The 20,146-nt window shown below is 50.5% G+C and overlaps 1 protein-coding gene and 1 long non-coding RNA gene across 2 annotated transcripts; both read right to left on the reverse strand.

The window, feature by feature from the left end:
• Window positions 1-220: 220 nt before the first annotated feature.
• Window positions 221-3,595, reverse strand: LOC140680588 (uncharacterized). The gene is made up of 3 exons (XR_012051933.1): window positions 3,386-3,595; window positions 1,425-1,492; window positions 221-309 (listed from the first exon to the last, which is right to left on the reverse strand). It is a non-coding gene; the product is annotated as an uncharacterized lncRNA (long non-coding RNA).
• Window positions 3,596-3,809: 214 nt separating this feature from the next.
• LOC140680552 (hydrocephalus-inducing protein-like) lies at window positions 3,810-10,249 on the reverse strand. The gene is made up of 5 exons (XM_072918343.1): window positions 10,240-10,249; window positions 9,590-9,794; window positions 6,289-6,481; window positions 5,161-5,260; window positions 3,810-3,958 (listed from the first exon to the last, which is right to left on the reverse strand). The coding sequence occupies exons 1-5, from the start codon at window positions 10,247-10,249 to the stop codon at window positions 3,810-3,812; spliced, it is 657 nt and encodes a 218-aa protein (XP_072774444.1).
• Window positions 10,250-20,146: the final 9,897 nt, after the last annotated feature.

The following is a 20,146-nucleotide window of genomic DNA, read 5'->3' on the forward strand; positions in this document are numbered from 1 at the left end:
TCCTAGGCCAACAGCTTTGTTCTCTGCCAAGTACAAACAGGGCACCAGGAAGAAGAGCTCCAAGGAGAGGGCAAAGGTGCACATACCCCAGCTTGTCCACCTGGCTGTCCGAACAGAGTGACCAGGGGCACTTGGCGAGAAGAGGGCTGCAGTTGGTCATCTCCAGAGAGCACACTTCTTCAGTGCCACCCACGAACTCCAGCGTGCTGGGCTGGATTTGCAGGTTTGGGAAGCAGTTTTTTCTCCAAAGGGCGTCATGGAACACCGGGGAGGTGTCAGTGAGGCAACAGGTCTTGGTGTTGGGAGAGCCTAGGAAAAGGACACAAATGTCCATTTAGGCACCAATCATGGCATGACTCCTGGTGTGAATATCCTGGTAGGATGAAAGTGTGATTGGAGTTTAGTTCTTTATTATTTGAACTACAGCTCACTGAGAAGCTGCACGAGGAATTAATTGTCACTTAGTTCCCTTTGACACTGATTCCAGACTGCAGCCTTGAAAATGCCCACTCCTAGCCCTGCTGAACACTGCAAGCTTCTCTCTCTCTGATGGGGAGGAGCTCCCTCGCCCGCCTCAAACCAGCACCAGTTATCTCTCAGGGACGAGTGTGCACCCAGACCGAGCATTTACTCTGAAAATTCAAGCTGCAAAAGTCCCTGTTAAGTCTGCCAACACTCCCATTGTATTCAAAATACATAAACAGTGAGTGACATGAGTTCACACCCATTCTGGTCACTGTGATTACTGTTGCCTTTCTTGTTTCATTTATTCAAAAGGCAACTTAACAAGTGCCTCAGCAGTGATAAGGGTGGGGAAGAAGCAGCTCAAGAAAGCTTCCTTCCTTCCTTCCTTCCTTCCTTCCTTCCTTCCTTCCTTCCTTCCTTCCTTCCTTCCTTCCTTCCTTCCTTCCTTCCTTCCTTCCTTCCTTCCTCCCTTCCTCCCTTCCTCCCTTCCTCCCTTCCTCCCTTCCTCCCTTCCTCCCTCCCTCCCTCCCGTGGAAACTTCTGTTACTGTGTTGTTGTTTGTGCTGATATATTCCAGTAAAGAATTGTTATTCCCTTTCCCATATTTTTGCCTTGAAGCCCCGTAATTTCAAAGGTATAATAATTTGGAGGGAAGGGGTCATCTTTCCATTCCAGGAAGATTCCCGCCTCCCTTGGCAGACATCTGCCTTTTAAACCAGGACAGGGACACCAGAAAATACTGACTTTTTTTTCCTTGGTTCTATTTGATCTCACAGTGGCAAAAATACTGTCTTTCTATTCTATTGGTTCTATTCAATCTCACACCCGGCAGCCCTGGAGTTCACACCCTGAAGAGGCTGCTGTGGCAGACCATGACTGAGGGATGCTTTTATGTTCCAGTGCTCCGTTTTGGAAGGCACAGATCCCCCACGCTGTGTCCCAGCCCAGGGAACACTCACCAGAGGAGATGTCCTCCAAGTTGAGCTTAATGGTGTCCGAGAGTGAAGTCGGTCCGGTGACACTGCCCCTGCCGTGGCAGGACAGAGGAGGAGATGGCTTGGTTAAAGGGAATTAAAGCAGAGGTCTGGCTGTCGTGGCTCGGGGGTGTAAAACCTGGTGTCAGGGCAGGTTTGAAATCAACACCCGCCACGTGCTCAGCACAGTGCCCCTGCGGACAGGAGGCAGCTAAAGCCAAGTGGCCAGCGGCCAACAGCCACTGATGGGGCTTTGGGCACAGGGCAGGCAGGAAAAGCCCCCTGGTTGCTGGTGGTCCCATGAAGGACCCTGAACACACACCCAGACATGGCTCTGTGCCTCAGTTTCCCCATCTGTAACGTGATGGACATAAAGGTGTCCCCACAAACTTCTGTAACCTTTCCTGCTTTGCTACTCCCTAGCTGCAACTGCTGCTCCCATGGAGGAGCTTTCTCAGGAGATTTTGACCCACACAATCATTACAGAGTTTTCAGACATGAAGCCAAGGGAGCCCGAAACACCCTCTGAAAAGAGCAGCAACAGTTCTACACAGTGGACAGATATATCCTGGAGGAAAGGACCAGCTTGTCACCAGTGCACCAGCTGGCACAGCCAAGAGCAATAGCTTAAACAACCAAACAGGGGTGTCCTGAATCTAGCACACCACCTCACCTGTCCTTAAACTCAGCAGACAGGCTCCAAAAGCCACAACATCCACTGAAATCAGCACTTGAAGCTGCACAACATCATGAGTTTATTTCATGGCTGATGCCAATCGATGCCCACTCTGCCCTTTGGTTAAAAATCAAGGACCAGCTGTGCCTTCTGTTGTATTCCCAGGACTGCCACTGGCTCTGCTCTACACCTCCCAACAAGAGACACCTGCCCTTGCTCAAGGACAAAGCTGCTTATGCAATAACATCCCATGAGCAGTTCGGGGTAGGGACTGAGCAGAAACAATTATTTGATGGTGAAATGTTCCCTCTTGATTTCCAAAGTAAAAAAAACAGCACTTTTCCTCTAAAAACAAAGCCAGCATACTTGTTTCTCTACTATGGGCAGACCTACTCACAACTTTTCTCTTGCTAAGTAGTAACTTTCTTGTTCTTTTTAACCCATCTCCCGTATCTCATTGGTATAATCGACTGCAGTTTGCTTTTATTCCTTCACTGCCTTGACCCAGTGCCTCCCAACAGCAGCTCCCAGCTCCACAGCTCCAGAGCAGCCAGATCAGCTCTCCTGCTGACCCTACACGATCCTAGCAGCACATGGCTCAGGCTAGCAGGGACAAGCCCTCATGCTGCTGTGGTGCTGAGGAATGAGCTCTGCCTCCCCTGTTTTCAGCCCTTCTCCCTTCTGCTGGGCCAGGATTATCTCTTGCCATGGCACCAGCCCACGGGATGACACCCCTGTCCTTGGGACAGTTCCTGCTGCACACTTCCCTGTGTCCCACATCAGCCCTCTCCTGGCTGTGGAAAGGAGCTCCCAGGGCACTCTCTGCACAGGAGCTGAGAGCACGGCTGGTGCCCCACAGCATGGCTGTGAGAGGTGAGGTGAGGCTGCTGCTGCCCAGCTGGGATGGATTATTAATGGGAATTTTTACAAACACTGCTGCTGGTGCAGAATCACCCAGGCTGGCCCACCTCCAAAGCCCTGGGGGCCTTGCTGGCTGTTCAGGGGGACATCCCAGAGCAGCTACTGCCCAAAGCTGATCCATCCCACTGCCTGCCATGGCCCAAGGCAGAGGGAGATCCCTACAGGGAGGATAGTGCCAGCTCCCAGGTACCCACACAGGCCAGGAGGCATCCTCACACTAAGGCAATTCCAGGATCAAAGCAGAGATCAAAACCTCAGGAAAAACCTTTTTTCTCTGCTCAGCCCCAAAATGAGGGAGATGTCCCAGAGACAGCCACAGATGTGCCCACCAAGCTCCCACAGTCCTTACTTGATAGTCAGGATTGCAGGCCTAGGAGATCCAGCCACACTGAACTGGAATTCTTCCTCAAATGTCCCCAGCACGGTGGCACCGAAGGAGACCTGGATCGTCTGGGTCCCGCCTGGTGCAATGATGCCTTCCTTGGGTGCAAACTTGAAGCAGAAGCCCACGTTTGCATTTGAGGAGATATAGGTGAAGGGAGCATCAATAGCTCCTAGGTTAACCAGCTGCACCTGCAGCAGCAAGAAAGCAAAATGGAAATACATGTGGAATCTTCCCTTCTCATGAGTTATTGTCTAATGATGCAATAAGCATACACTTTCTAACTTTACACTGTTGGAGAATTTTTGTCCATCTCAGTTGGATATGGATATTAGATCGATATTCATATTTTAGTAAGTCACCACCAGGCTTGCTGCTGCCTCAGGAGCCATCAGGATCCATCCCAAGTCCTGCTGCTCACCTCACGAACGTGGGGGGTGTTGACAGAAACGTTCCCCAGGTTCAGTGTGCGACAGTTCAGTTCAACCAGGGGTCCTCTGCCGTACCCTCTGAGGCGCAGGGGCAGCCTGCTCTCACAGCCTGGGGAGAGATGTCCGTTTCAGTACAATAATTCCCTCTGTTACACTGCAGTTTCCAGGCTGCCTCAGTGAGAGTCCCTGACTCTGAGCTGGATGCCACCAGCTCCTGATGCTGCAGGAGAAGATATGGACCCTTCTGTTCCCTCAGGAGATATCCCTTGGGGCTGACTTGCAATTTCTAACCCATTCCTTGGGCTGGTTTCCAATCTTAGCCACCAGTCTGCTGAGTTTCAAACACCTCTGATGTCCTGTAGTGGCAGGCCAAGCAGTAACGGGTATAAATTGAAAGAAAGGAAATTTAGGTTCCATATTAGGAAGGAATTTTTTACTGTGAGGGTGGTGAGACACTGGAGCAGGTTCCCCAGGGGTGTTGTGGAGTTTCCAGCCCTGAAAGTGTTCAAAGCCAGGCTGGATGGGCTTGGAGCTCCCTGATCTAGTGGGAGGTGTCCCTGCCCAGAGGCCTTTAAGGTCCATTCCATCCTGACCTTCCTATAATTCTGTGGTGTCCTTCCCATGCACTTAGAGGAGCTCTGAAATCCATTCAGTGCAGGCACAAAGCTCATACAGAGTTTGGCAATTGCCAAACTACCTGGCCCAGTAGCACACGGCTTTGTTGCCAAAATCCTCAACTTCTGGCACTCAGCATTGTGTTCTCCTTCCACAGACTGAGCTGCAAGGTGACAATTCCCACACAGGGACAGAGGCAGGTGCTGGCCAAGGGTGCTCCTTCTACAAACACCCTGGGCTCAGCGGGGCTCAGCCACTCTGGTCTGGTGGTGTCTGGGCAGTGAGAGCGATCCAGGGTCACGGAGCCCATTTCTAACTCAGCTCCTACCCCCTGATGATGGATCTGTGTCAAATGGACCCATCCTGGAGGTCAGTGGCCTAGAGGGTTCAGTGCTTGTTCACTAAAGCTGTTGTGCTCTGCAGCTCTTTGGCCTTTGAGGAAATGCTGGCAAAGCCATGGCAGGAAAACCTCTCCCTGCACTGCCTGGATTGTTCTGGGTTCAGGAGCCCAGACACAGGATTCTGAGCCCTGGCCTTGCACAGGATACTCCCTGGAAGCTGCAGGGCCAGTGGGGATGTGCCAGCACTGCCCTGCTGGCCAGGGACTCTTCCCAGCAGTTACAGGGGAGCCCAGTGGGCTCAGGCTTGCACCATGGCTGCACTGAGGCTGAGAGAAGCAGGGGAAAGGAGCTGGACCTGAGATGTTGCAGTAAGCCACACTTCGGTACTCCAGTGCCTCTGTGGGTTTGAAGGTCACCTTGATTTCAGCCGAACTATTCGGCCCAATTTCTCCCTCCTAAAACAGAAAGAGACAGCAAAACATTTATCTTCAAACTTCACATTTCTTGCTTTCAACCACAGTCCTGCAAGCCTTAGTTTAGAGCATAGTGATGAGTGAACAACACAAGGAGCCCAAGGAAACACTCCAAACCCAGCTCAGCACACCGCTGGAAGCTCTCAGTGCTCAGCTGATCAGCTCCCACTCTCCACAATGTTCCTACTGCTCTGACACAAGCCCTTGGTCACATCATGCTGCTGTCAGCTACAGCGGGATGCAACTGCCACTGTGCACTCATGGCTCTCACAAGAAGAGAACATGATCCCCTTCCTTGGAAATAAAAATATTAATTTAACCTGTGTTGAAAGAAAGCAGCAGTGGGGATTATTCTGGGGTTTACTCCAAGATGAGAAGGGATTTTGCACTGTGCAGACACCAGGCACTCATCGTCTCTCACATCTTCAGTACTCAGAACCAGGGCTCTGGCTGATGGGAGGATGTGGGGGTTTGCTTGCACAAACAGAAAAGGAAAAGGTTTTCTGTCCCTGTGTGCAGGAGAACTCAAAAGGCCCATTTCAACCTTCCACCCTTGTGTCCAAGCTCTCAGAGGACACTGGAAGGGACACTCAGAAATAGTGCAAGGCGTGGTTACAGGTGGGGATGGGCATTTCTGTGATTAACCATGGCAAGCTTGAGGTCACTATGTGAACTGGCAGAGCTCCAACACCCTCTGCTGAGCCCCTGCCTACAAGAACTGCTCCCCGTGGACACTGCAGGACAGCACAGAGCGCCCTTGAGCTCGAGCCCTGGCAGCAGAGCTCGGCTTTGTCAGGCTCCCAGCCCTGCCCTGAGCCTGCAGGGCAGAAATGCTTCCAGCAGGGAGCTCTGCAGCTGCACCAAAACTCCATGTCCTCCCTCCCAGCACATCGGGCCAGCTGAGGATCTGCCAGTGACCGCATCCCGGTGGGAGGAGGGAGAGGGGGAGGAGGAGGAGGAGGAAGAGGAAGAGGGGAAGGAGGAAAATGAGGTTCTCAGCTATCACTTACCACTGGCTCAATGAAAAAAATGTCATCGGAGAACAGCATGGGGTCTTGTTGCACCTTTGCTATCTCCGCCAGGACCGTGTTGCTCAGGCGGGCAGTGTGATCTTCACAAGAGCCCATCTCTGACTCTGATGTTTCCTCCTCCGTTAAGTTTTCCTGCGACTTCTCTGACCACGGCCGCAGAAAACGACACTGCCTGCAGCCACAGGAGAGACAAGGCCAGCAGATCGTTTAATAAGCCACATATTTGCAGAGGGAAGTGTGAGTGCAGGAGGGCAAAGCACCTGGGGAGGAGCAGCAGAAGCTCTCCAGCAAGGGCTGACCCCAGGCCATGGGGTCCCACATGGATCAGAGGATAACTTGCTGTTCACTGGCACAGCAGGTCGTTTTACTCCACACCTGCAAGCTCAGGAGATGTTTCCAAAGCCAGAGAGAACTTCCTGCCTCAAAGCCTCTGCCAAAACTGAGGGAGAACCGACCAGGCACTTCAAGTGGATTTTCCTACCACTGAGCTGCTGTGGGGAGGCAGATAAAGATCATGGAGCAGGACTTCCCTGGGAAGGGGAGACGAAGCTGGGCTGCAGCTACGTGTTACCAGCATCACTCTTTGTTTCTGCCATTTTGGACCTGCCCTGATCCCTACTCTGCCTTTCACAAGAGCATCCCACAGCACTTCCAAAGGAAATTGATAAATTCAGGCACCACACCCCTTCAGTGACATTCAAGGTTTTATGCATGAAAACAGAAGCTCTGAGAGGTGAGGGGACTTTGTTGTGCAGGAGGGAGACAGCAAACTCCTGGAGAGGCCTTTTCATGACCCAGAGCTTTTTGGGTCCCATCCCAGTGCATGGTAGTAGAATGTCCTGAGAGGGAAAGGATCCTGCACTGTGTCCTCTCATTAAAAAGTCCTCTCAGCTCTGAGATCTCAAAAGCTGCTCTGACAGCAGGACAGTGGCCTTGGAGCTACAACCATGCCTAAGACTGGAAGTAAGGAAGAACAAAATGTCCTGGTGGCAGTCTAGGACACAAACTGGCATGAAAACAAATGTAATTGGAAAAAACCCACAAAACCACAACCATGTTGAAGTTTACTTTGGGGAAACCTAGTTGCTTCTGAGGGCAAAGCAGATCACCTGGGGTCCAGGCTGAGGCAGGGAAGTGGGGAAGAAATGGAAATAAAGAGCCCAGGGAAGTAGCCAGAGAAGGTCATGGGGTTTTTGTTAACACACAGAGCTTTTATGGAAGTCTGGTGCTGAGTAAGGAGATGGAGAACAGTGGAAAAACAAGAAGCCCAGGGCACTAAAGCCATTCAGGTGGGCAAGGGTCAATCTCCTGGTCCTTTGCAGGCAATTTAAAATTACTCTGGGGACTGCAAGCGACCTGGCCCTCAGCAACCAGGGGCTTGCCACGGCAGTTTTGGCCCGGCAGTTTTGGCCTGGCAGTTTTAACCCAGCAGTTTTGGCTCAGCAGTTTTGGCTCAGCAGTTTTGGCTCAGCAGTTTTGACCCAGCAGTTTTGGCTCAGTAGTTTTGGCTCAGCAGTTTTGGCTCAGCAGTTTTAGCCCGGCAGTTTTGGCCCAGCAGTTTTGGCTCAGCAGTTTTGGCCCGGCAGTTTTGGCTCAGCAGTTTTGGCTCAGCAGTTTTGGCTCAGCAGTTTTGGCCCAGCAGTTTTGGCCCGGCAGTTTTAACCCGGCAGTTTTGGCCCGGCAGTTTTGGCTCAGCAGTTTTGGCCCAGCAGTTTTGGCTCAGCAATTTTGGTCCGGTGTTTTTTCAGTTTTTGCGTGGCAGCTCGCACAAGCAGCCTGAGCACAAAAGGTGCAGCCACCCACCTTCCTTGTGCAGAGGGTTGTGTCTTTTTGCTGGTTGTGAGGTGCTTGCCTTTTTTTTTTTTCTTTCTTCTTTATGTTTTTGGGTTTTTCCCCAGCGATGGTTTAGAAATGCTGAAAAGCCATTGCTGCTGCTGCTAGCAGGAGTGCACTAACTCAAAGAGACCCCCTCAGGAAGGGCACAGCTGCCCAGGCCCCTGGCTGCAGGGAGGGTCTGAGCCTGGTGTTAATGGCAGAGGAAGTGCAGAAGACACCTGCGTGTGGTGTGAGCAGCTGAAGGATCTGCTCTGCCCAGTGGCAGAGCTTAAGGAAGAAGTGGAAAGGCTGAGGAGCATTAGGGAGAGTGACACAGAAATAAACTGGTGGAGTTACACCCCTCCAACCTTGAGAGAAGCTGAGCAGGAGTCAGAGGAGCTCTGCCCTTCTTGGGATCAGGCAGAAGGAGGAGACCTAGGACACAGTGGGGAATGGAAATGGGTCTCTCCTGGGGAGGCAATAAAATTCCATCCTGACTCCCATCACCTACCCAGGTGTCCTGACAGAACAGGTATGAGGCCTGACTCCAGAGTGTCAGGCAGATGACACGAAAGAAAAAATTCTGCCTGGAGAGTCTCCCGGCTGCACTTGGTCTGTCAGACAGATCACAGCCTCAAGAATTAAGAAAAGAAGGGTAGTGGGTAGTGGTAGTAGGTGACTCCCTTCTAAGGGGAGCTGAGGGCCCTGTAGATTGACTGGATCCATTCCACAGGGAAGTCTGTGCCTCGCTGGGGCCCAGGTACAGGATATCACCAGGAAATTCCCTAATAACTAAATGAACTTCATCTCTTCACCACTGTCTGGGGTACAGTGACTGTGAAATAAGAAGAGTTCTCAATATTCAGTGAAACAAGGAGGGGCATGGACAAAACTTTCACTCTGGACTTCTGGAGGGCAGATTTGGCCTGTTCAAGAGGCTGATTTGGCAAGAACCCTGGGAAACAGCCCTTAAAAACAAAGGGGTCCAGGAAGGATGGACACACTTCTAGAAAGAAGTCTTGAAGGCACAGGAGCAGACTGTCCTTGTGTGCTGAAAGACAAGCTGGCAGGGAAGACAACCAGCCTGGATGGGCAGGGACCTTCTGAAGGAACTAAGGGAAAAAAAGAGGGTGTAGCACCTTTGGAAAGAGGGTGAGCTGTTTAAGGATGTTGCCAGGTCATGTAAGAAGAAGATTAGAGAGGCAAAAGCCCAAGGAGAACTTGAGGAAATCCAGTCATTGCAACCAACCTTTCCTTCCCAAAATGCCACCCTTGGTTGGAGTTTAAGTGGAACTGGAATGCTCAGTGCTGAGCTCCTGAAGCCAGCAGGGACACACACCCTAGTGCCAGGCATGGTTTACTTGGCCCAAACCATTCAAAAGCACCAACACCCCCGAGGCCACATGTCAGTTTTAGTCTTGGGCCATGTATCTCACTGAAATGAGATATGAAATGTCAGACCAACCTCCTCTTCTCTCGATTCTCTCCTTCCTCGGTAGGAAAAGCCTTCCACTGGAAGTGGGCCGTGACGTTACTCCTGTTCTCAATGAACATGGTTTTGTGGTTTGACATGGTGATGAACGTCTTTTCAACCACCACGAAATTTGTGCTCAACCCAATGTTGAGCTCTACAGCTTCTGCGTGGAGCTCTGTGAGGCTACTTTCTTCACCTGGAACAAAGCAAGGGGGAGTCTTTGCTCAGCTCACTGGCTGATGGAAGCACGAGGAACAGCTGGCTGATGGAAGCAAACCACAGGTCACAGAAGAAAGTGTCACAGTTTTCAGCTGAGTCAGCAGTTCCATGGATCAGTCCATTTATCACATCCTGACAGCTCTGTGTGTACAGCATGAGGATGTCCTGGGCACCTCCTTAAACACCTTATTTCTGAGAGTGTTTGTGCAGATTTGGCCCCAGGGTGACAGTATGTGCAGTGAGATTTGTCAGATGTGCTCTGGTGACCCACTCAGATCCCCGGGATTTCTGCATCAATGTCCTTCAGGTGACACTGAGGAGCCCTGTTCAGTCCTGGCTTGCCCAGGCTCTCCCTGGGCATCCCACGGGACTCCTGTCTCTCCTGATCCCTTGGATCCCTTGTTGCTGACAAGCAAATTTGCCTGGGGGCATGTGGGCAGCAAAAGGAGGCCCAGAGGAACAAGTGAAGTGACAGCCCACAGCACGAGGGGACACAGGTGAGGAAACACAACCAGCCTGGCTCTGCAATATGACAAACCACTACAAAATGAACACTGTGAAAATCATCATCATCTCCCTGCCCAAACCCACAGCCGCATCAGTCTTGAAATATTTTATATTGTTCTGATCTCAAAAACCAAGCTGGAGCATTTCAGATTAAATAAAAAAGGGACAAAGGGAAGATTAATAAGTACAGAGCAGCTTCTAGATGAAGACTGACTGGGATTCCTCAGTCTAGAGATCACATGGGAGATAGATGTGAGAGGTTTGCAACAGCATGAATGGCCTGGGAAATGGGGACGAGGAAAAATTTGTCTTGATTTGTCACCAAACAGGAACTCGAGGGCCTGGAAATGTTATCAGACAGAAACTAATATATGTGTAAGGGCAGTATAGAAAAAGGGTCTGTGACAAGCCAGTGGAGAAGCAGCATACGGGACAGAGGTGTGCAAGAAACACATTGCATTGGAGAGAGTCTGATGGAAACCTCACACCTCACATACAGCACTGCCCAGGAATAAAACAAAACTTCACCCAGGCATAGCCACACGGTAGTGGAGAATCAGGGATCCTCCTTCCTCCACTCAGCAACTCCCAGCAAAACGGGAGTCCAAAAATCTTAGTCCCGTTAGAGGGGATCCACTTTCTCAACCCCCTAAACACCAAGGAGTTCTCTGTTTTCTTTGGGGTAAAGCTGAACAGGGGAGGGACCTCTAGAGGGAATGGAGGGGGATGGGACAACAGGGAGCCATGGTGCAGAACTGTCCTGTGCCCGTGCAGGGCCCAGCACTCACCTGTGTTGCAGCACAGAGACCCCGAATAGTCACCGGTCATCAGCGCGTGGAATCCCACTGTCACCTGCACGGTGTCACCAGCGCCCACAGTTCCCGTGGCTGGAACCACGGAGAAAGGACTGCAACACAAAGAGAGGGCAGCAGCTGCAATGCTCTGGCTCCTTCTGTTGTTCATTCCCGGCCCTGGTACCACCCAAAGGGGTTTTGCACAAGGACAGAGCCTCACCTCTGGGTGCTCAGCTGGTAACGAGCTGCCCGCTTACTGACATTACGAACCAGCAGAGTCTTCTGGCTGCTCTGCTTGACCGGACACTCCGAGAAGTCCAGCTGGTCAGGGAACTCCAGGATAGCTGGGGCACCAATGGCCTGAATTGGCACGACTATCCTTTCCCTTGCAGTGGTGCAGATGAGCTTGTGGGAATAATCCTGCAGGAAAGGAACCTAGCTCAGCACAGGACATTTAGTGCCATCCCCATGGCAGAAGAAAAACCATTTCTTATAACCCTTCAAGGGCATCGATTTACCTATTCCACCTTAAAATGAATGCTAAGTTCTACTAATATGTCACATTTTAAGGGCACCAGTACGCTTTGCAAAACCTATCTCAGTGGCATTAAGCTCTTGTGTCACTTGGGTCATCCAAAGAACTGCCTTAGGCCACCATAATTTCTACTCTAAATTTTAATGATGCTAAATAATTCCTAAGTCCCTTCTAAGGAGCTGGGGAACACAGGACATTCCTCTTTAGGTTTCTGTATTCCCACTGTCTGAGAAGAGAACAAAGTGTTAAACTGACTCTAAGCAGCAAAAAGAAGATGAGAAACCAGCTGCACCCAAAGAGCTCCTGCACCTCTGGCCTGGTGCAGAAGTATGGGTTGGCTCAGACCTGCCCTCTAACTTTGCCTGTCCAACCAAGTCAGAAGAACAGCGCTAAGAGGTGGCAGCATGCTGTTGGAAAGAGCCTCCCTTTGTTTGCCACCAAGGCTTCCCCCTTCCATGCCACGTCCCAAACCCTTCTGTATGAACAAGCCTCCAAATCACAGCACTGAGATCCGACTTGCCAGGGCCCCAGCAGCGGTGTTCAAACCTCCCCAAAAAAGCAGGTTTGGCATGGAATGGGTGCCAGCTGACAGAGCCACCACAGTGACAGGCATGAAGGCAGAGGCACAGCAGTGTCACTGCTGTGGAGTCACTGCTCTGCCTGCAGGTCGTGCCTGCCCTACACGAGCTCTTTCAGGCAGGTGGCCAAGTCCCCTGCAGCTCACCAACCTCCTGCTGGCTAAGGGCACCTAGAGCCCAGTGTGCCCGTGCCAGGCCGGGCTCACGGGCACAGCACATCCTCTGCCCTGGCCCTGCAGCTGTATCATGGTCAGCTGTGCTCTGGGACAGCACAGCTGCAAGGCTGGAGAACAGAGGGTGTGAAAAAGCACCGTCTTTGCTCCAGCCCAGGGTGAGGCAGGGAAGCTGTTGCCAGTCACGAAGGAGGAAAGCTCTCAGACCTCTTTGTTCCTCTAGTGTTTTCCATAACAATGAAATCCCTTCCACTGTACCTAGAGATGGCCAAAGATCTATCAACACCCCTCTGTCATTTTCGCTGTTCCCCTGCATCTTGCCTCGGGGATGCTCAGGAATGTGCAGGGAGGGAAGCAGAGCCTGTCAGGCCTGGGCGCAGTGCCTGACAGCATGAGCCAAGCTGTGACTGGCTGCAGGCTGCCTGCCCACGGCCTGGAGCCAGGCTCACAGCATGGAATGGGGCTGCAGGGAGAGCAGGGAAACAACAGCTCTGGGGGTAATTCTGTTTTGGCTCCTCCAGTCTCACCTTGCCCTTGCCAGGGGTGAAGCGGATGCGCACATGGGCAGGCACACCCGGCATCACAACACGGTATGCGTTGTTGGAGCACGCCAGCTGGAAGTAAGGCGAGCTCTCCATGGAGATCTTCACCACCTCAGGCAACTGCAGGAAAGACATGAAACCATTGTTTTGCCACTCGTGGAAACAGGACAAGAGGAGACCTGTCCATGCCCTGGTGACATCCCTCCTTGACCCCTTTTCCAAAGCACTTTCAGCTGTGGAGCCACAGGCACGTCATTCCTGAAGGTGAACCCAAACCCCTTCTGGGTCCAGCATTTTGGCCAGGGGCAGTAGGTCAGTGCCTGGTGGGAAGGAAGGGCCAAGCAGGTCATCACCAGCAGGATGGAGACAGAGCACTTGAACCAAGTCATCTGCATATTCAGCCAGACCAAAAAACCTGCTGGCTCCTGCCTGCACACAGACAAACAGTAGCCGTGTTCCAGAGGGGGAATGTGCTGTCTGAAAGCAAAACAGCACATTATCCTGGGGGAAGGAAGAAATTTTCTTCTAGCAGATGAGGTTTGGGTAGGGCAGTTCTGGGGATACAGTCATGCAGGCAGACCAGCAAGAGAGGAGACCAAACACTTTGGCCTTACTGGGAATAAAAGCAAACCTGAAAAGCAAAAGGAACACAGCAAGACAACCCCTAAAACAAGGAGATGGCAAAGAGAATTTAAATGGGCAGTAAAGCAGTGAGGAAGAATCATAAAATCATGAGAGCAATCAGCTGGCCAAAAGTGACAGAAACAGACAGGCTGTGCCTACTGACTATGGGCTTCGAAGGCATTTTCTGCCTGGAGAAACATGACCAGCACTGACTCACAGTGTGGTTCCAGAATTAAAAGCCAGTCTTGGCTCTCCAGGGGTTCTTGCTGCCTGTGCAGGCAAGCTGGGCTGCTGGGCATTCCTGCCTGCAGCCAGCAGGCCAGGTTCTGTCCTCTGGGATACACAGACACAGCAAACATGCATTTTCTAGCACAGAGGTATCAACCCCCGAGCACCAAAATGCTCTCAAGAAGTCTAAAGTAGATGATTTTGACTCCCTCCTGCCTCTTGCCACCAGCCCACTCTTGGCACAAGGCTCATTTGAGAAAATGTTTCCCTGACTGAAATGCAAATGGTCTCCATTTTCCCCTTTACAGTGGAACACAACTGCTGACATTTTTTACCTTTTTGCCTCTCAACTCTCTTGGGAAACTGTAAAACAAACACAATTTCAAGTGAAGGTAAAAACCTCCCGGAGCACATGGCTTTGGATGTGCTGTGGTTCGCCAAAGGGAAAGCAGAGCACCATGCTGCTTTTGGAAATCCTGAGCAGAGCTGGATGAAGCCTCGCAGGAGCCCAAAGTGGCACCTAAAGGCTTCCTGCTGCTTCTGCTACATCAGACTGATCCCAGGGCTCTTTCAGAACACACTTCCTGCAGTGCCAGTGCCAGTAATGAAAAGTGATTCCAGCATCAAGTGGAGAAGGCTCAGACCCTGAGCTTTGACTGTGAGCTGCACAAAGGGAGCCAAACAGGCTGAGAGAGGCAGAGGAGCCAAGATTACCCTGGGAAACACAGGATGTGGTATACACTCAAGGCAAAGCATGAGAGCAGGTAAGAACTGTACAGCCCTCAACATTCCTATCAATCCAGAGCTTTCAAGAGAAGGCAACTCCTTTGGGATAGATACCATCAACACATGGCCAAAATCAGGGAGAATTCCCAGCACAAGAAGATTTCCACCATCTTGCAGAACAAAGGTGCTGAGACATTTTCTTGTGGATATGCTGCAGCAGGTAACTTGCTTTGCTGTACACTCTGGGAATTACACCACTCTCCTCTTTCAGCACACTCTTACAGCTCCACCCCCCAGCACTTACCTTGTCCTTATTCACGAGAGACACCACCATTTCAGAGACCTCATGAGCGACAAAGCCCCGAAATACCACCTCTGGTGGGGAAATCTGAAGCAAGTTCTGCTTCGGGGGAACTGACGACAACTGGAGAGGCGAGAGAGAGCAGGGAGAGGTTCAGCTGCTGGGAGGAAGGGGCATGAAGGATCCCTTACACTGATCCCCAGTGAAGTACAGGCTCTGGGTGAGCACGTCTGCCCAGCCCACACTGGGCAAACAGTGGCTCACCCACCTCTGCTCTGAGCTGATCAAGAGCTGCTGGGCCACACAGAGCAGGCTCAAGCCAAGCTGCTCTTTTGGCACGTATTTCTCCAGTTTTCCTTCTCCAGAATGCCAGGCAGCACTTACCTTAAGCACAGCCCTGTGCCCGTGTGGTCACAGAGCTCCGGGGCACTGAGTGAGCACTCATGGAGTAAGTAAAACCCACAAATTTCCATCAGACTCTATGGGAAATGATTTTAGGATGTCCTTTACTCTGAGACAGGGAAACCAAGGCCCACACAACTGCAAATATCTTTTTTTATCTAGAACTTAGACATCAGTAAGAAGAGAACAGTACCAGAGGAGGTGTGAGAGGTGAGGTGATATTTTGCTGAAGCCAAAAGTTTATCTAGCGAAAGAATGGAATTTGCTGGTTCTGTGTGTTGTTTGTGGTTTGGATTTGTTCAGGTTGGTTTGTTGGCTGCTGCTGTGAGAGGGACAGGGTTGAAGAGCTGGCCAAAAGGAAGCAGGATGAGAGGGGAGGGACAGAAGAGCTGGCAGCTGGACAGAATGGAAGTTCCCGAGTACCCATCCAAGGGGAAAGGGGACAGGGACCGCCCTGGCGGGGTACAAAGGAGATAGGAAGATTGCCATTTTCTCAGAGGGTGTGTTTGTTCGTCTCTGGGGGGAGGGAGACATGCCCAGCTCAGCTGAATTCTTACTTGTTACAGAATTTCTGAGAGAGAGAGGGCATGATTTATGTCTGGAGTGAGACTTGAGCTACCCCCTCAGATAGGCCGTGATAAGCGGCCTTGGTGGGGCCTCGAAGCCTTTGATGCAGTGAGAATTCAGTTGTGGCGCAGTCAGAAATTATGTTAAGGTAACTACAAAGTAATGAGCTATCCGAGCATGAATTAGAGTAGAGCTGCAGTGTGCAAAGCCTGACCACCTCAAGGCAAAGGTAAACAATGTTAGCTTGCCAATCAGAGTGCCTTTGTAAACTGTAAACTATATGGGAGTGTATATAAACTGCCATCTTATCACGAATAAGGGGAGAATGTTGCATTAATCATATTGGTTGGATGTGCGTTCTGTCCTGTCCAATTTTCCCGTTTTATGAGGTCCCTGGCTTTTGTTACCAATAAATAGTTTTCTTTTGCTTTGATGATTTTGTCCCCTTTAATTGTATTTAAAAGTTAGTGCGTTTCAAACAGAGGTAAAAGCAAAAATAAAGTAACACAGAAGTTAGGAAAAAGACAAATGAGTGCTGAATGAGGAAAAGGTTCAGTTATTTTCTCAGCAACTTGGGTGAAAGTAGAGTTGGTGACTCCTTTTTCCATGAGCTTTAAATGGGTGCTTTCTTGTAATTATTGCCATTTTACATGATACCATTGTAGAGGCACATCTGGGATGACACAACAACAGCAAATGCTTGTGGAGCAGAGACATTGCTTTGAGAAAACTCTCCCCTTTGTCTGCCTTCTCCAGCCACACTGCTGTCACTCCAGAGACACAAGCAGGCCTCCTGTGTGACTCCCCAGGAGACACAGCCTGCTGAAGGGACTGGCTGCAGCACCCTGTCCCTTGGCTGTGCCCTTCCCTGAGGTGCTCCCAACGCCCCTCTCCAGGGCAATCCTTAACCAGCGTCTCTTGCTGCCAATTTCCTGCTCAACAGCCCACCTCGGTCACCTACCCCTTTGGACTGTGCTTTATACTGAGCCAGTCCTGCCAGAAAAGCAGCTTTAAACACACCTCTAGGTAGGCCCTGATGCAGATAAAGCACATCCATTCCCCTCTGCCCAGGGCGAGTCCCCTGCACATTGGCAGCCTGCAAAATCTAACACCCCGTCAGGGTCCAACACATTGTTCCAACCCAAAGCATTCATGAAATTAGTTTTGTTCAATCTGAAGTAATTACTGCAGGTCCTCGGCCTTCAAAGGCCAGCGCTGCCACTCGGAAGGGAATCCTGTGACCCCGAGCATTTGATGGCGACCACACCACAGCAAGAGGTGGCTACTTCATCAGGAGAATGGCAAATGGCAATTTTGTGCCTTTGTGTCCCCAGCCTTCCCCCCATTGTTTTAGCAATGGCAGCTACACTTAGGCAGCTTCAGCAGAGGTTATTTGTGTTGGCTTAGTGCAGATCAGGACTCCCATCCACCACTACCAGCAGTTTGCACTGACAACAGGACCTGGACACTGAGGTATTTTGCTGGAGGCAAGCCTGTCACAAGCACAGACTCTCTTCAAACTTCACATCAAACAGGCGTGGAAAAGGAAAAGAGCAGGAAAAGGCTACCTTTTGACCGGTCTTACTCATGTCTAGAAATGGGCCAGTTCTGGGCGGAATATTCTCCACAATGCTGGCCTTCTTCTTCGTGTTGAAAAACTTCTCCCGCAGGGACTTAGAGGGAAGCAGCTGAAAGGCAAAAATAAACCAGCTAGAGTCTCAGAGATGTGCTTGTTCACAAAAGCTTTTCTTGAACAAGTGGCACTGGTGAACAATTTGTGATCACATAGTCTAGGACAGTCCTGGAAGCCCTGGAAGTTACTTGCTGAAATACTTAGCACCAATAAATTAATAATACAGAGTGGAATACACATACTCCCACCCCACGGCTGCGTCCCATTAGCTTCTCTGTGATGTAATGTGACATCTTTGGGGATTTCTGCTCCTTGGGCATTTGTTTCCTCTTATGTTTCATTGGATTGAGGCATTGACCTTTTCAGAGAGTGGGGAGGAGCTCTCAGAACTCCCCTAACTCCATCCATGGACAACACTGAGAACTCACAGCAGGGAGATATCGCTGCTGGGGGAGTCCAAGAGACGCAAGAAAGGAACGCTGTACCAAGAATGAGGAGCACAGGAATGTGTCCAAGTTTTTGTTTTCTCTGTTAATTAGCATTTGTTTTCTCTGTCTGGGCTCACAGACCCCTCCACAGAAGAAAACAGAGGGATCTCCTTGACAGAGCCTCAGCAGTGGGGCATCTTCACTCCAGTGAGCTCCAGACACCAAGGGACCTTTGTGGCCTGACTCCAGTGCTGCCTGCAGGGCTGGATCTGCGCCCACACAGGAGATGAGAGAGAACAGCTGGCTTGGAAGCTCTTCCAGCTGGGACCAGCCATGTCTCTCTAGGCTTTGGGCAGAGTTTGAGCTTTCCCTGCCCCACCACATGCCCAGGTGCCCAAGGGCAGGTTGGTCAGAGCAGCACAGGTGAGTGCCCAGCCTGACAGAAGGAATTGCTGTGGCAAAGGGAAAGGGACAGAACACACGCTCGCAGCTTCAGCTGCACATTGGTTTCACTTGGCTCAGCCAGGCAAGACCCTGAGGCAACACACGGTGTTCCCTACTGCACCAGGACAGCCCCCACCAACAGGAGCACGGCACAAAGAGGTGGGGAGGGCGTCTGCAGCTTCACAGCACTGCTGGACAACAGGGGCAGGGAGAGGAGGGACACGAGAGGAGTTTCCAGCCTTAACACAGCCCCAGTGGGTACTTACACTGAAAGACTTCAGCGCTTCCCTCGACCAAAGACGGGGTTTCAGGATCTTTTCTGGAATCCGGAAGCCATTTTGAAGGGAGGATATCCCAGATAAACGACAATGCCTCAATGAAACTGGAAGGAGCAACAATGGAACTCTGAAAATCCAGAACCCAATCATGGCAGATTCAAGGCACATACTGGTGCTAAAAATTTTATAGTATTTGGAAGTAGCTAAATGCTTGTTTGGTGTAAGTAGCTGGTATTGTTAGGCCTCTAGCTGGACTTGATTCGAACGATATGGCTATGTTGTGCAATTCAAAGATGGATCATACTGAAACCTGGAGGTAAAAATCTGAACATTAATAATAGTTAGAACAGACAAAGATGTAGCTTAAATATTAAATACTTAAAAATAGCTCAAGTGGATCTCCTCTTCTTTAGGCTAAACCAGCCCTGTTCTCTCAGCTCTTCCGCACAGGACTTGTGAGAGACTGCAATGTTATGGCTAATGGCTTAAATCTTGTTATAAAGGACTTTCTGCCCATTGTGACTGCAGAAAGAAGCTGTGACCACCCAAGCCCACCCTTCCCTGAAAACGCCTCCTGACTGGAACTTTGGACTGTGAGTTAGGCTGCCTAAGGGAACTTGAAACAAGACAAAGGTGACACTATTGCCCACTTATCTCAGGTCTGGGGAGAAGTAAACAAAGCTGAGGAGAAAACCTATCCACAACAAAGCCAAACCCAGCAGCTGTCCTGAAAATCAGCTCTGTCTGGGTTCAGGGCAGGGAATTCATAGCCACAGACTCATCTGCTGAGGCCAGGTTTGCACACAAACCTCCCATCAAAGACCTCCAAAGTGCGCCCAGACCCATCCCTGAGGCCTTGCACCAGATGACTGCAGGCCATGCCAAGTAACACAACAGATCTGAAAATCCAGAACCCAATTCATGGCAGACTCAAAGGATATACTGGTGCTAAAGATTTGATATTATTTGAAAGTAGCAATAGATGGAGTCAGACTTGCCCCGCCCCAGGGAGGTACCTGGGCAGTCCCACCTTGCCCAAATCTGCATTAATCCACTGGAGTCTTACGTTTTGCGAGAGAGACCTCACCACAGAGAAGACCAGGAGAGGATTTTATGGTATGCTGATGGGATCCATGGAATGGTGATATTTTTTACTTAATCAGTCTCTGTCACTCTCTTTCTCCTCCCTCTTCCGAACCCCACCCTCCCTGACACTTTTTCTTTCTTTCTCTCTCTATTCCTCACATTTACTGTTAAATAAAATCCAGACTATTGACTTTGGCAATTCAGAGGCATCTCCCTAATAATTTTAATAACCAGATGATAACAACCCACTGAAACTTGACCAGAACTCATTCACCTTTAAGCAGTTTAAGCAATCACTATAGGGGAAAAAAAAATGCATAGACTAGTACATTTAGAAAATGTTGCATTTCTTCAGTGCAAAAAAGCACAATCAGTAGACGATATGTCATTCATCCACTCAGCTGTCCATGCTGCTGAACTGCTGCACCAGAGGACTGGCATTATCACACCCTGCATTTCCCTTTGGCATTCTCTTTCCGAGCA

This window comes from Taeniopygia guttata, chromosome 25, assembly GCF_048771995.1.
Source record: "Taeniopygia guttata chromosome 25, bTaeGut7.mat, whole genome shotgun sequence".
Classification (NCBI taxonomy): Eukaryota; Metazoa; Chordata; class Aves; order Passeriformes; family Estrildidae; genus Taeniopygia; species Taeniopygia guttata.